We start from the raw sequence: 16,128 nt of genomic DNA, 5'->3' as shown, positions 1-16,128 counted from the left end.
TAATGTTTTTTTTAAATTTAGTAATGATATGTATAAGTCCACTTAAATACAATGTAGGTGGATGAAGTATTTAATATTTATCATTTTTTGTGGTGACACCATTTGACATCTTGCCAACGCTTATTTGTCACTGACCCATGTACATTATATTGTTAGATTATTGTTATTGATGCGATTATGTAAGCAACATTTGAATCTTCTCGAGGTCGGGCTCATTGAAACTACTTAAAATACTGTTATAAGGTTTAATAAAAAAAATGTCTGATCACTTTACCAGTCTGACGGCAGACTGTATGCCATTCTTTCTGAAAGTTAAAATAGAAAATAATAGTTTGCTACCACTATGGTATGTCTGTTTAGTAAATATGAAGCCACAGCCCTCAGAGAGACAGCTCGCCTGGCTCTGTTTGGAGATCCCCAAATCCACTCCAAGTACCTTTAAAGTTCAAACACATAAAACCTGTTCTGTCTTTAGATGTACATTACCGGTCAAAAGTTTTAGAACACCCCAATTTTTCCAGTTTTTTATTGAAATTCAAGCAGTTCAAGTCAAATGAACAGCTTGAAAGGGTACAAAGGTAAGTGGTGAACTGCCAGAGGTAAATAAAAAAAGGTAAGGTTAACCGAAACTGAAAAATAATGTACATTTCCGAATTAAGTAGGCCAGGGAACAAGAAATGGGTTAACAACTTAACTATGGAGTCTTGGGCTATTTTGTCCATTTTTGAATTCTTTTCATGTCTTTGTAAGTCATTTTGTGTCTTTTTTTGGTCATTTTGTGTCTTTTTTTAGTCCTTTAGTCCAACATAAAATGTGATTTTGAATCTTTTTTTTACTTTCAAAACACTATCATGCTCAGTCAAGAATTTTAAATGTTGCAAATGTGCATTCATTTCAGAGTACACTGAGACATTAAACTGCATAATTTTCAATTAAATTCTAGAAAAGTTGATGTGTTCTAAAACGTTTGACCAGTAGTGTACATGTGTTATTACTTTTGGTCAGAGCCAGGTTAGCTGTTGCCTGCCATTTCCAGTCTTTATGCTAAAATAAACTAGCCGGCTGCTTCATATTTAACAGTAAATGAAAACCAGACACTTGATTGTTTGGCAATCATTCTGGCTACTGAAGGTGCCATATATACTCATTCATTCATTCATTCATTCATTCATTATCTTTAACCCAGTTATCCGCACTCGGGTCCCGGGGGGCTGGGGCCGATCCCAGCTGACACTGGGTGAGAGGCGAGTTACTGGACAGGTCACCAGACTATCACAGGGCTGACACATGGAGACAGACAATCACGCTCTCATTCACACCTACGGGCAATTTAGAGTCACCAATTAAACTAAAGTGCATGGTTTATTTGGACTGTGGGAGTAGGGCTGGGCGATATATCGGTTCACAGAGTGAGTTCCCTCAAGGCCTTGCTTCTTGAATATCAAGTAGGTCGCTGCCTACTTCATGTCCCACCATGCAGGAACACCAAATTTCCTTCACACCATATATAGCCTATGTTATATCAATAAAGAGGATAGTTAATGATTGCAGGAAAGAGAATCAGGAGTCTGTCAACAAAGGGCTAACATTTCCTTTTACCGCTGTCGGACCAACAGATAAAAGATCTAGTAAAGAGGAGGATTTTCAATATTAGCAGCTTTGGATAATGTGGCACTTTAATATGAAGAAGGTCAGATAAAATAGTCTTTTCTTTTAAAAAGTGGATTGACTTTGTAATGCCCCAAAGGCCTGATTTTGTTTTCACTGATAGCTAATCATCTCACAAACAGACTACCCCCTAACTGTGTTACTGTTCTTTCTACTTTAATTTTATTTCTTTACTATATTGTGTCGATATGTGTGTGCTTTTGAGAGACTTTTTCAAATTTGTACCATTCAAGTCATAGTGGTGAGCACACACACAGAAACTATGATGAATGATGTGGAAATGTTTGACACTAAAAACCAATAAAAAAAAAAATAATAATAAAAAAAAGATAGTCTTTTCCAGAAGTACACTACCCCATGGACAATTACAATGTGTCCCAATTAGGACAGAGCAGTCAGGAGAGCAGTCTTCAATCTTCTGTAATTTCGGCTTTAAGCTAAAATTAATTCCCTTGGGAATGTTTCCATTTAAACTGATTGTGAAGTGAAAGAGCTGTTGATGTGTTCTGTTGGTAGGTTTTACTGGGAAATTATAGCTGTTGTCTCTAATGATGATAGTGTGAGGGGGATTGAGTGGGATTGTCTCAGTGTGAGGTTGATTGGACGGCAGGTCCAGACATGTCTTGACGAGGCAGCGACACAGTGGAGGCAGCAGGAGGAGCTCAGGGGGAGCTGGCTGATCCCTGTCCCTCACAGCAGGACATGACAGCAGCACTATGTGTTATGGCTTACACACACATACAAACATACACAGTACCACGACCGCCACCACTACCTCATTGTGTTTGATCAGTTATCTCTTATCAGTTATTCTATACTGAACAGCTTTGATAAAACTGTTGCATACATTGATTATGGATACACAAAATGTTCAATATCAAATAAATAGGTAACACTTTACAATAACCATCTAAATTAGGTTTATAGATGGTTAATAAACCAAATATTAACCATTTACAAAGTACTACAATTAAGTCTACATATTAAGGTAATAAAAATAGAGTAATAACGTATAAATAATAAATAATTGAATGGCCTGGGTTTTTATAATTTATTTCATTTTTGTGTTGCACTACACCACATTTTCCTATGAGTATTTCATACTGTCATATGTTTAATTTAAAACACTCTGGGTCTTCATAGCATTATCTTCTTCTTCTTCTTCTTCTTCTTCTTCTTATTATTATTATTATTATTATTATTATTATTATTATTATTATTATTATCTATTTATTCATTTTTTCAAATTTGTTTATTGGAAAACAATACAATACAATGCTTCCAGTCACAGAAATATAATTTACCTTTTCCTTTTTAAAAAAAACCCCCATATATTCATATGTACACGGTCACATATACACACATACAAAACAAAAATAATTAAACAAAACTAAAAACTTTGATAAGAATGTAGAAGAAAATAGTTAAATTGAATTACAGAGTACAGTGAAACCAACAATAAACAACCCCCACCTATTATTATTATTATTATTATTATTATTATCATCATCATCATTATTATTATAATTATATTACTTATAACTATATAATTATTACTATCATGTTAGTAAAATGATTTGCGTTTTTATTCAATAAAGAAAAAAAATCATAATGAAATAAAATAAAACCCTGTGGTGGGTTGCTCTGTGCCTTTAAGAATTCTCCCGCGCTGGTTTGCGAACCCGGAAATCAACCGGAAAGGACAGAAATATTTCGCGCCAAATTGAAACAACGGCGCAGTCAGTTTGGAGCGACGACGTGACACAAACCAACAGGCTCCGCTTCAAACCTTCTGTCCTTATTCCTCACACAAGGTATGTAACGAGTCAGTTTAAGACTTTAGGCAGCATTTAATAACTTATACGGCTCCAACTGGTGTTTTTGGTTATAATTTTATTTTCTTTATGTCCAGTTTTGCTAACATGGAAGAGGCCAACAAGCTGATCGGCACCGGCAAGAAGCACCTGGTGATGGGGAAGGTGGTGGAGGCGGTGAGCGCCCTGCAGGAGGCCTGCGGCATGCTGTGAGTCAAATATCACACAAAAGAAACTGCTCGAGCTTCCAACACATCTGATTATTAAGTCAGACAGCTGCAGCCAGCGGGCTTTACACTAACTACCGGGGAAAAGACACTGCTGCGACACGATGCTTCATTCTCATGGTTGAATGAATTATCAATGTGAGGGGGGGTTTATTTGATTTTCCACAGGTGTGCAGATTAACTTTCAGAAAAGGTAAACATTACTGGTATGCATTGGTGGAAAGTTTTTATTATATATTGTTCGATTTAATCGAATAATTGTTGCAGTTCTAACATTTACTCAGGTACTGGAATTAAGTACAATTTTCGGGTGCTTTTATTTAAAGTTTTGAAACTTAATACTTCTACTCCCATTTTGAGGCAAATACTGTACATTTTACTCTACTACCTTTAGCAGCCCGCTTTAGTTACTTTTTAGGTCGAGACTTAACATGAAAAACATGATCAATTTAAAGTGACAAGACTTATTTATTTATTAAACCTCATAACAGTATATTAAGTTATCTCTACCAAAACGCTGCTACAAATCTATTTATATATTTGTTGTTTTTATATATATATATATATATATATATAAGTAGTTACAATGAGACTTAAAACTGCTACCATAAATGCATCAATACAAATCTAATATATTTGGAATATATATTAAACAATCTGAGTGGGTTCATTCTGAAAAACAATTACTTTTACTTTAGATACTTTAAGTACATTTTGATGCTGATACTTTTGTACTTTTACTTCAGTAAGTTTTGAATGTAGGATTTTTACTTGTAGTGGAGTAATTTGCGGTGTATTAGTAGTATGTAGTATTGGTACTTTTACACAAGTAAGGGTTCTGAATACTTTTTCCACCACTAGTTGTAGTAAATATCATAGAGAAGTCGAAGGAAAAAGGTGCTACACATGAAGTATTCCAAAAATGAATATTTTATAGTTTTGTTTCCAGCGGGTCATTTTTCTAAGGTGAAAAACTGCATCTAATTTTAGTGGAAGTAAGGATGATTTTTTTTTTTTTTTTTTTACTTTTATATCCCACAGTGGCAAAATTCGTCTTTTGTATATTTTCAGAAATCAGTCTGTGCTTTCATGCTGATGAGAATCTGACATTACAACTTTTTTTTTTTCTGCAGAGCTAAAAAGTACGGAGACACAGCAGACGAGTGTGGAGAGGCTTTCTTCTGGTGCGGTAAAGCTCTGCTGGATTTGGCGCGGTAAGCTCGATATGAAGAGGATTTTTGCCTGTTTAGGATTGAGCTCGACTGTTGGTCCATTCGGCTTCTTAACCTGACTGACGTTGTTGTTGTAGGATGGAGAACTCGGTCCTGGGTAACGCTCTGGAAGGAGTACCTGAAGAGGACGATGAAGAAAAACCCAAGGATTCAAACGTTGACGGCACAGAAAACATTGATGGTGAGGCAACAATGGAACAAAGTTATTTCCGGCTTTGTATTTGTGCTGTTTGACTAGTGATTTTAATAAGGAAAGCTGTTAATTAGGGCCGAGACTCGATTTAAAAATAAAAAAAAATCAAATTAATTAGAGGCTTTGTAATTAAATAATCGAAATTAATCGCATTTTAATCACATATAAATATTTGACCTGAGAACAGTGAGAAGTAATTTTTTTCACATGGATTTTTAGTATACCATTGAATAATGACTGAATACATAAGCTTAAGCAACAAAAATATTGTTTATTTTTGTTCAAGTCCAACAGACCAGTGCAGTTTTTGCCATTAAGTTTAGCAATAGCATATTTAGAAATATAGTTATTTTTCATAAATTCAGGTAGCCTATAGGTAGGTAGACCTTCTGTAAACTAGAATACTTTGGTTTTTTAAGTAAAACACAATCCACGCTAGCTAGCACACTAGCCGCTAGCTGCTATATGTTTAGCATTGAGGTGATACTTGAGGCTGGATGTGCTGCTATGGTGATATGTGAATTCCTTGTTGCCTAGCAACACAACCATGCTCTTATCGACGCTTCCATCTGTTGGTTTTTAACAACTAAATGTCCCATCATCCACGGGGCCAACCAAAGGTCTCATCAGCTTCTTCCTTCATGTTCACTGTGGTTTGTTGTTGTCTGAACTCATCAACGCTAGTTGGTGCTCCAGTATAATCGGTCCTCCTGAAACTCATCCAGTGAGAAACGTTCCGCGGTGCAAAATTAAGTGCGATTAAAATGCGTCAATTTTTTAACGCGTTAATTTTTGGGTAATTAATTAATCTTAATTAACGCGTTAAAGTCCCGGCCCTACTGTTAATCTTAACTGCCCTCTCTCTCTCTCTCTGTCTTCAACAGAGAAGACCAGAGACGAGCTGAGGGTCCAGGTGTATGATGCCATGGCAGAGAAGAAGGATGAAGAGAAACAGAGTGAGCACAAAGAAAAACAGACCGAAGAGAACAAGAGCGACGACAAAGGAAAGCAGACTGAAGAAAAAGAGAAGAGTGATGCTGAGAAGCCTGAAGCTGCTGCTGATCAACCCAACACTACAGAGAAAGAGGAAAAGAACGAAGCAACTGAAATCAAATCTGACAAAAGTGAAGAAAAGACGGAAAACGAGAAGGAAGCTGAGACAGAATCTGGAGATAAGGACGAGGAGATGGAAGGTGACTTTCCTTTTTCTCCTCTAACTACAGAACCTGATTGCAAATGGCTTTGTGATGGTTGTAATGACATGTTGCCTGATTTATCTAAACAACTGTTGTTGACGTGTCATCAGACGGTGAGGAAGAGGAGGAGGAGGAGGAAGACGGTGATGATGCAGAGGAGAAGGGAGACGATGCTGCTGAGAAGGTACTGGACCAACTCGGCATATAACGTTAACCATCAATTAATCGATTAATTTCTAGGTTCTCTCACACACAAGTACATGCATACATGGACAAAATAAAACATTTATAACAGTAGTGTGCAAAAGTCTTTTGATAACAGACGCTTTTATTTTGAAAGGACAAACCGACTTGCTGTCGATTGTAAAACTAACTCAAGTGAGATTAAACTGTAAATTTAACGTCAAGGAGTTCAATGTTTTATGTTTTAGTCCCCGAAGAGACATGAGGTTAGTTTTCACAGTAATCTTACATATTTAAATGTGTTTTGTGTTTAAATAAGTTTTGGTTAAAATTAAACTCAGTAATTCATGCTAGCAAGGTTTGATACAATAAGCTAGTTTTGCTTAAATTAATCTTGTATTTCTTTGTGTTTTATGACTATTGTTGCAACTTTCAGTTTGCAAACTGTAGCTTTATCCAAATTAATTCTCAGCTCATTGGCTTATTGACGTACGGCTGCAGAACTGAACGCTCGCAGTGTTTCAGTTCAGGCTGAGGTAGTGCAAAAAATAAATAAATAAAACAAACGATAACAAGTGTAACAATATTTTGATGTTGTATGTTGTGCACAATATTAGGCAAGATTGATAAAAAAATAACAATAACTGAAGTGTTCATTCCTTGGCTAGGTATCGATACTTTTGAAAATGAGTGTTGTATCCGGATACGTTTTGGTATTGATACTTTTTTGAGTATCGATACTTTTGACAACCCTACACCAGGATGCCTGTGATGCTGAACGTGTCATTGAAGCGTCTATCTTCTGTGTTTCAGGACAGTGATGAGGAGGAGGAGGAGGTGGGGAACCTGCAGCTGGCCTGGGAGATGCTGGAGGTGGCGAAGGTCATCTACAAAAGGTAACCAGCAGGAAACAGATCCTCACAATCACGCTCCGTTCCACAAACTACACACTCCATGTTGACTGTTTTTCATTGTTTTCAAAAACAAGGAAAGAGGCCAAAGAGGACCAACTGATGGCAGCACAGACTCACTTGAAACTGGGAGAAGTTTCTTCTGAATCAGGTACCAACACGTCTCTTCAGTTCTGCACTTTATTTTACCTACAGACGTCCTGACAATTTTGATAAACGAATAAAGTCCTATTGTATCAAAGAAATGCTCAACTTACGCTGCTTCAAACCACCATTTGAGGATTTGCAGTTTTTTCTGGAAACAGACACAATAAGAAGTGTACATTACCACTGTAATGCCATGCATTTGTTTGCAGGCTACTATATATTGAAGCCTCAAATTTAGCATTTTGGCTGTTGCCATCTTGGTTTTTTAGAGCTGAGGTGACCACATTGGATGACAATGTAGAGGGCTAGCTTGGTTAGCAAGGTGCATCCTTAATTCACACTCAGTTGTATTATTTGGGATGCTGATTTTTTTTTTTATTTTTTATTTTTTTTAAACCCTCCTGTTATGTTCGTTTCTCAGGAACAGAAATAATGTTCTTGGGTTAATTTGCCTCTGGGCATGTTTGATTATCCAAAAGTGTCAGAAACGTCAAAAAATACCAATAAATTTTGTTTGTATTTCATTAATTACTCGATTTTATAACCATTTTAATCAATGTTTAGTGCAGTGGTGTTCTTTACCTCTCACAGATCCTGGTTATGAGGATAATTCACTTTTCTTTTTTTTTTTAAAATGCATGTTAAAACTTAGGTACACTGGAAATACTTGAATATAAAACAATAGTTTTACATGACATTGGGTTTTTTAAAGAATTTTATTTTACATTGAAAACATTTTTTTAATTAAAAAAATACTTGAATTTTTTTAGATTTTTGAAAATGGGTCAAATTGACCCACAACACAACCCACTCTGGTGTGTTTTAGGACCACTTAATGCTAAACAAGACATTTTTAGATAAATATTATCATTAACTTCACTGTGAAACGGTCAAATTTCCCCAAAAAACAAGTTTGCAGCCGTTGGATCCTGTGATCTGCCAGATAGTTTCACAGCAAACTGCCATGGAGTTCATTCTTACTGAATATATTCTATTTTACTCTAAATAGGACCATAATTTACAAAATAATCATTATGCTGTATTAAAGTAGACTTGAAACTAGTGCTTGAGACAATTAACTCATTAGGAAAATCTTTACTCAGATAATAAAGAGAGAAGTCATTTTCTCATTGACTTTGCAACCAGTTGTAAAACAACGCCCCCTGCTGGCTGCTAGAAGAAATACAGGTTTAAGGCTCTTCATGTTGGTTTCCTTCTGACTGTTCAGTCATTTTTTAACAAAACGGACATACCTCAAAGACCAAACCTGTTTATTTGTTGAGAAGTTTTTCCTTTAGCTGCTGCTTCTCTCTTCCAGGAAATTACACGCAGGCGTTGGAGGATTTCGAGGAATGTCTGAAGCTGCAGGTGAAACACCTGGACGCAGACAGCCGGCTGCTGGCTGAGACTCACTACCAGCTCGGTCTGACCTACAGCCTCAACCAGCAGTACAGCAAAGCCATGGAGGAGCTCCAGAGCTCCATCTCTGTCATCAAGAGCAGGCTGGGTAAGCAGGCACAACCTCTGATCTTTCTAAGTTATTTAATAGTTTTTATTAGGGGTGCACTGATTGCAATTTTCTCGCCGATCTCCAATTTTAATTTAATTTTTAAAAAATTTTTTAAGCCTGCCCTTCCGATTTTGGCCAATACCGATTTAAAAAATAAATAAATAAATAAAAAATTATAACTCACAGCATACACCTTCAATGTTTGAATCTTACTTTATTGAAAAACAATAACACGGGAGTATTTTTCTTTAACAATGTCTGAGGTAGTTAATAAAATATTGAACTTAAAATAAATAGCAACAATTTACAGGACAAACTAACAAAAGAACTGCAACCATAAATAAAGTGTCCTGAGTTTTTGGTTTCGTTATAGTACAACATGCATACAACAGTCATGCAGAAGAACGCGTACGTGCAGACGCACTTTCAGACCTTTCCGGAGGTAGATGAGATCGCTAGATAAGATCGGTTTGATGTAAAAGAATCGGCCGATCCCGTAAAATTAAGGACGTTGGTGCCGATCGATCGGTGCACCCCTAGTTTTTATCCGTCATGTTTTCAAACTAACGGATGATGCTCAGTGCCTTGGTCTTTGAAGTTTCTTTGTGCTCTGACTGTCCCACTTTGTGCTTCAGAGAAGCTGCAGGAGCTGCTGGAGAAGGCCGAGGGCCCCGAGGCTCTGCCTGACGAGAGGAAGGAGATGGAGGAGCTGAAGGCTCTGCTGCCGGAGATCCAGGAGAAGGTGGATGACGCTGCAGAAACCATGAAGGTGACCAGCGCTGCTGCTGCTGCTGCTGAGGGCGGAAAACTGGTGAGCGGCTCGCCTCCATTAACATGCTTCACTTGTCTACATAACACATCCCTCATAGTGAGGAATAAAACAACACTGGATGTTAGGGCTGCAACTACAGATTATTTTCATTATCCATTAATCTTTCCATTATGTAAACGACTAATCGATTAGTTGTTTGGTCAATAAAATGTTGAAAAATATTCAATCCGTGTTTCCCAAACCACAAGGTGACGCCCTCAAATCTCTTCTGTCCACAAACCAAAGAGATATTCAGTTTATTGCCATAACGGAACAAAGAAACCAGAAATATTCACATTGAAGAAGCTGAAATCAGAGTTTGGACTTATTGTCTTTTTTTTTTTTTTTTTTTAATTGCTCAAAGCAATTATTCGATTATCAAAATAGTTGGCGATTAATTTAATAATCGATTATTGTTCGATTAATCGAATAATTGTTGCAGTCCCCCCAACATCAAAAACCAATTTGGTTTTAACTTTATTTTTGTACTTTACAGGACGGAGGCTCCACTTCCTCTGCGTTCTCTGGCTCCTCCACACAGAACGGAGACTCCTCATCCAGCTCAAAGGTAGCTCGCTTCTGTTTATATGAACATATTTAATATTCATAAGAATCATATTTAACCCTTTGGAGTCTTGGCTGTTTTGTCCATTTTTTGAATACTTTTCATTCTGCAATTAAAAATGTTAACCATGGCATGCTGGTATTATATATATTTTTTATTTTTTAAAATGTATTTACATTTATTTTTTTGTTTAATATTTTAAAATCAACTTATACAGAGTATTATACAGTATACACTTTTCTTTGATTATACCAGGAAAAAAAAGAACATGCAAACTTATAGGTGAGGTTGTGCTCAAAACTATGACACTATTGTGTATATGACCTGATAATTATTATTTCACTCACTAGATCAACATTTTGAATCCATTAGAAACAAACAAAACAACATAAAATCAGATTTTGAAAATTAAATAAGGAATTTTAAATGTTACAAATGTGAAAACAAGTTGCAAATACGCATAAACGGTAAAATTAGATTTTTTTTTTTTTTTTACTAAATATATTTGACCTTATCTCTGGTTTTACCTGACCCATCATCATCATCATCATCATCAAACAAAAACTGGCGCTTTAAGAACTTCAGAGGGAAGTTGACGGCAGGGCTCGACATCGCTTCATTTTTACAATGTAACATCATGAATGCATCAGTAATGCACCGAAACATTTGTGGACTCCAGAGGGTTAAATTATATTGCCAACACAGGAATTAATTCCCTATTGCTGGTGTGTTTTGTCCTCTAGATTAACGGCACGACGACCAACGGAGTCGGCTCCACCAACGGACACGCCTCCACCGCCCCCGTCTCCAACATCTCCCACCTGGTCAGGAAGAAGGTGAGCGAGCGTGTTTATTCAGAGTTGAGGCACTCGAATTGTAATTGTTTTATACTGGGCTTTAGGTATAGCTATTCTTTTTCACATTCGTTCACATTACACGTAGATCAGGGGTCTCAAACTCTTATAACCTGGGGGCCGCTGGAGGCATTATCAGAATGACCAAAAAAAGACATAAATTACTAAAAAGAAGACACAAAATTATTTAAAAAAAAAGACACAATTATTAAAAAAAGACATAAAATTATTAAAAGACATAAAATTATTAAAAAAAGACATAAAATTGTTAAGACACAAAATTACTAAAAAGGTACACACAATTACCAGAAGAGACACACAATTATTAAAAAGAGACACGCAATTATTAAAGACACAATTATTAAAAAAAGACATAAAATTGTTAAAAAGGGACACACAATTACCAGAAGAGACACACAATTATTAAAAAGAGACACGCAATTATTAAAAAGAGACACGCAATTATTAAAAAGAGACACGCAATTATTAAAAAGAGACACGCAATTATTAAAAAGAGACACGCAATTATTAAAAAGAGACACGCAATTATTAAAAAGACACGCAATTACCAAAAAAAGACACGCAATTACCAAAAAAAGACACAAAATTACCAAAAAAAGACACACAATTACTAGAAGAGACACACAATTATTAAAAAAAGACACAATTATTAAAAAAAGACACAATTATTAAAAAGACACAAAATTACCAAAAAAAGACACAAGATGACAGAAAAAAACTAAATTATTTAAAAAGGACACAAAATTACCAAAAGTAATTAAAGGGACCTTCCACACACAACACGGTAAAGTTCCATTCATATAAAACTCACATTAAACTTTCATATCAAGGGGGGGCCACAAAATATCATCACGAGGGCGGCAATTGGCCCGCGGGTCGCAAGTTTGAGACCCATGACATAGATTAATATGTTGTTGGTTTCACTAGTTTATGGGTTGTTGCACTTTATGTAATTATGTTTGTGTAGAGTAAATCAGCGTAGGTGTACTGGTTTTTTTTTTTTAAGAATCGAAAAATGATTTGCACAGCAGTATGGTCTCATAGGAATGAATGTGTGTCTACTCCAGAGGAAACCAGAGGAGAGTCCAGTGAAGGAGGGCGTGGTGAAGAAGGTGAAGCAGGCCGAGGGTCACACTAACGGAGACACTAACGGACAGAGTATGGAGGTGGAGAAGGTGAGCTGAAGTTGGACACGCAACTGTTTAACCCTTTTTTTTTAACCCTTTGTGCACCCCTTCAGAAAACCTTAATGTATTACCCTTGTGCAAAAAATGTACAGTTCTTAAAGGGCTATAAAAATATATAAATGTCAAGTAATTAAGTTCATTTTTTTCTAGTTACCTTTTGATTTCCACAGCAAGAACCTTAAAAGGTTTAGAAGACATTTAGAAACATGTCAAACTAAATTTGCACATGCAACTTACATTATTATAAAAACACATTTCTTTCTCTTTTTGTCTCACATTCACAGTACAACTTGTTTGTATGTGTTCCACAGGACAATATCCCTCACTGCAGTTTTGGAAAAAGTATTCAGATCCTTAACTTAAGTAAAAGTACTAACACCACACTGTGAAATGACTCCACTGCAGTAAAAGTCCTGCATTCAAAACTTACTGAAGTAAAAGTACAAAAGTATCAGCATCAAAATGTACTTAAAGCATCAAAAGTAAAAGTACTTGTTATGCAGAATGGACCCACTCAGATTGTTTTAGATATTCTAATTATATTATTAGATTATTTCTATTGATGCATGTATGTAAGCAGCATTTTAATTTCCTCAAGATATTTTAATTACTTAATATACTGTTATGAGATTTAATTAATAAATATCTTATCGCTTTAAATGTATCTTGATTTTAAAACTGACAGCTGAATGTAATGGAGTATAATATTCACCTCAAATTAGTATTAGTACTTTTACTTAATTAATATTATGTGGAACTATTTTTTACAGTGAAATATCGTCCTATTAGATCCATGGTTTAAATTTTGAAGTTTGCTATGAAACTGTTATCCCACTAGCATTAACACAGGCAAAGTAATTGAGTACTTTAAATGAAAATGTGCAAAAAATGTACCTTGGGACACAAGTGTTGATGCTGCTGCCGAGCCTGACTCCTCCTCTTCTCTTCCAGTAAGTGAAGACGACTCTCCAGGTTTTCGTCTCCACCAAAGAGAATCTCCAACGCCGAGCTCTTACTGTCGCTACACTTGTTTGCTGCTGTAAATATGTGTTTTCTGTGCTTGTTGTAATGTAAGTGGTTATTCACATATATAACCTATAACGTTGAATAAAGAATATTATTTGATAAGCCTTGTTTTGGTCAAAGTTCATTTTGAAGTTTTTCCTGAATTTTTAAATTTATTTTCAACTTGTCATTAGTGGATGAGATTAAAAATACTTCATGTAGGAAAATAAATCTTACTTTGAGGCTGATTTTGCTTTTAAAAGTTAACATGAACGTGAGGTAAACTTTAGCCCCTAATTATTTTTATTTTTTTAGTGCGATCTACTTTTCTACTTTTCCATCCTGATTGTCATCATTTCAATGTATTTGTTGTCAGCAGTGGTGGATTGTAACTAGGTACATTTACTCAATTACTGGACTTAAGTACAATTTTGAGGTACTTGTATTTGAGTTCTTCCATTTTATGTAACATTATACTTCTACTCCACTACATTTAGAGGCAAATATTGTACTTTTCACTCCACTACATTTAGCTGACAGCTTTAGTTACTTTCCAGGTGAAGATTTAAACATGTTCAATTTAAAGTGATCATGCATTATTATAAATTAAACCACATACCAGTATATTAAGTAGTTAAAATGAGCCCTATTTTGAGGTAAGATAAATACCTTTTAATCAATATGGCAGCCATTTATGGACTATTACACCAAATATAATCCCATGAAAAATTAACTGTAAATTTTAGAACACTTGACATCCTCAAAGTTGTATTTTAACTATTTAAATCTTTTTGGTTTTTTAAATATTTTTATTGTGTTTATTTTTCTACTATCATTCTGTTCTTTCGTGTTGATTTGAAGCATAAATTAACATGTATCTTTATTTTTGTATGTGAACGAAAGGGGGGGAAAATGAGAAGTTTGAAAAAAAAAAAAAAAAGCCCTACCCTGATCAAATAAACACTGCTTACAAAAAGCACCAATACAAGTAATCCAATAATATATTTAGAATATATAAAACAATCTGACTGGGTTCATTTTGCATACAGGTAATTTTCCTTTTAATACTTTAAGAACATTTTGATGCTGGTACTTTTGTACTTTTACTTCAGTAAGTTTTGAATGCAGGACTTTTACTTGTAGTGGAGTCATTTCAGTGTGGTATTAGTACTTTTACTGAAGTAAAGGATCTGAATACTTCTCTTCACTGCTGCTGTTTTATATTGAACTTCAACCTAATAGTGTCTGATCCATTAATTTAAATGTATTTTCCCGTCCTGCATGAGACAAACAGCAGGCTGCTTGTGATCCTGCTATCACACACAGTCATATGGTGTTAGATGTTCCACATCATTTTGTCCTGACTGTCACATTGTTGGTGTGTTCTTCCACAAGACATATTGTCACTTGTTACAGCAGCAGCAGCAGCTCCAGGAGCTGGAAGCTAACACTCAGAGGGAAAGCAGCCTTTTCTGATTAGAGTTATTGATTACACCTCTCCTGCAGTGACAAGCCGGTAAAAGGGTTATTTGAAGAAAAACTTTTGCTAGAATTGTATTTGTTAAACTTTAAAGCACACTCCCACTTCTTACCAAAGTCGGTGAGTAATAAAAGCATAAGCTAATGATTTGATCGGGTTCATCCCTTTGTTCTCTGGGTCCTATGTTTTAGAAAAAAGGTCCTATGTTCCCCGTTTTCCCCAAATAGGGTCCCATGTTCCCCTGTAGCAATTCATACCAGGGAACATAGGACCCTTTCTCTGGAAAAGGATCCTATGTTCCCCACAATCTATCAATCTTTACTGTAGACCAGGGATGGGCAACTGGAGGCCCGGGGGCCGCATACGGCCCACACCCTCACTTGAAGTGGCCCTCAGTACAACTACATGCATTTGAGCATGAAATCTTAAAAGTGCAGTGTAAAAATGCACAAAATGACTTCTTGCAATTAATGTTGGTCTGCTGTTCTTGCACTGAAAAAAAATAAATCACAGTAAGTGGTTATTTTTTATTTGCTTTAAACCTTTTGTATTCCTATTTATACTGTTATACATGCATTTGAGCATGAAAAATGTTAAGTTACTGCACTGTAAACATATTTAAAATTGCAGTTTCATCATATCTGGTTAAGTGCACGGTCCTATATGTGGCCCTGTGGTAGTGTCCATGGAAAATTGTGGCCCCCTGCAGCATTTAAGTTGCCCATCCCTGAATTAAATAATGAGTTTGTGATCCAAGTTTTATCATTACTGATTGAACTAACATTCATTGAAAGGATCCCTTGGTCCAAGATAAAGTGACATAATTAACAGAGCAGCCAAAGAGCCGCATGCACCTCGAGACCTGCAGGTTTGCCACCCGACCTTATCTTTCCTCGTCTAGGCCTATTTGCCTATTTTCTGGATCTTATTCTCTTCGTTCACAAGATCAATTGTTGCTTTCTGTCCCTTCTGCTCATACAGAGTTGGGTAAAAGGGCATTTGTTTACTCTGCACCTTGCTACAGAAAGACTGGAAGCTAACTGACTTAATTTCTTTGAGCACTTTTAAATCCAAACTGAGTTATTGAGGCCAATTCCACAATATGCACTTGTTTCTCATAACGC

The 16,128-nt window shown here is 35.8% G+C and overlaps 1 protein-coding gene across 1 annotated transcript; it reads left to right on the top strand.

Annotated features, from left to right (window-relative positions):
- Window positions 1-3,352: 3,352 nt before the first annotated feature.
- LOC131980541 (nuclear autoantigenic sperm protein-like) lies at window positions 3,353-13,647 on the top strand. The gene is made up of 14 exons (XM_059344794.1): window positions 3,353-3,482; window positions 3,581-3,691; window positions 4,843-4,923; window positions 5,019-5,122; window positions 6,019-6,327; window positions 6,441-6,514; window positions 7,327-7,409; window positions 7,502-7,575; window positions 8,890-9,078; window positions 9,717-9,892; window positions 10,389-10,460; window positions 11,201-11,293; window positions 12,400-12,507; window positions 13,471-13,647. Exons 2-14 carry the CDS (start codon window positions 3,591-3,593, stop codon window positions 13,471-13,473), a joined length of 1,467 nt encoding a protein of 488 aa, XP_059200777.1. The 5' UTR covers window positions 3,353-3,482; window positions 3,581-3,590; the 3' UTR covers window positions 13,474-13,647.
- Window positions 13,648-16,128: the final 2,481 nt, after the last annotated feature.

Source organism: Centropristis striata, chromosome 11, assembly GCF_030273125.1.
Source record: "Centropristis striata isolate RG_2023a ecotype Rhode Island chromosome 11, C.striata_1.0, whole genome shotgun sequence".
NCBI lineage: Eukaryota > Metazoa > Chordata > Actinopteri > Perciformes > Serranidae > Centropristis > Centropristis striata.
Note: the sequence above shows the minus strand (reverse complement) of the source record. Positions and strands in the feature narration are given on the sequence as shown.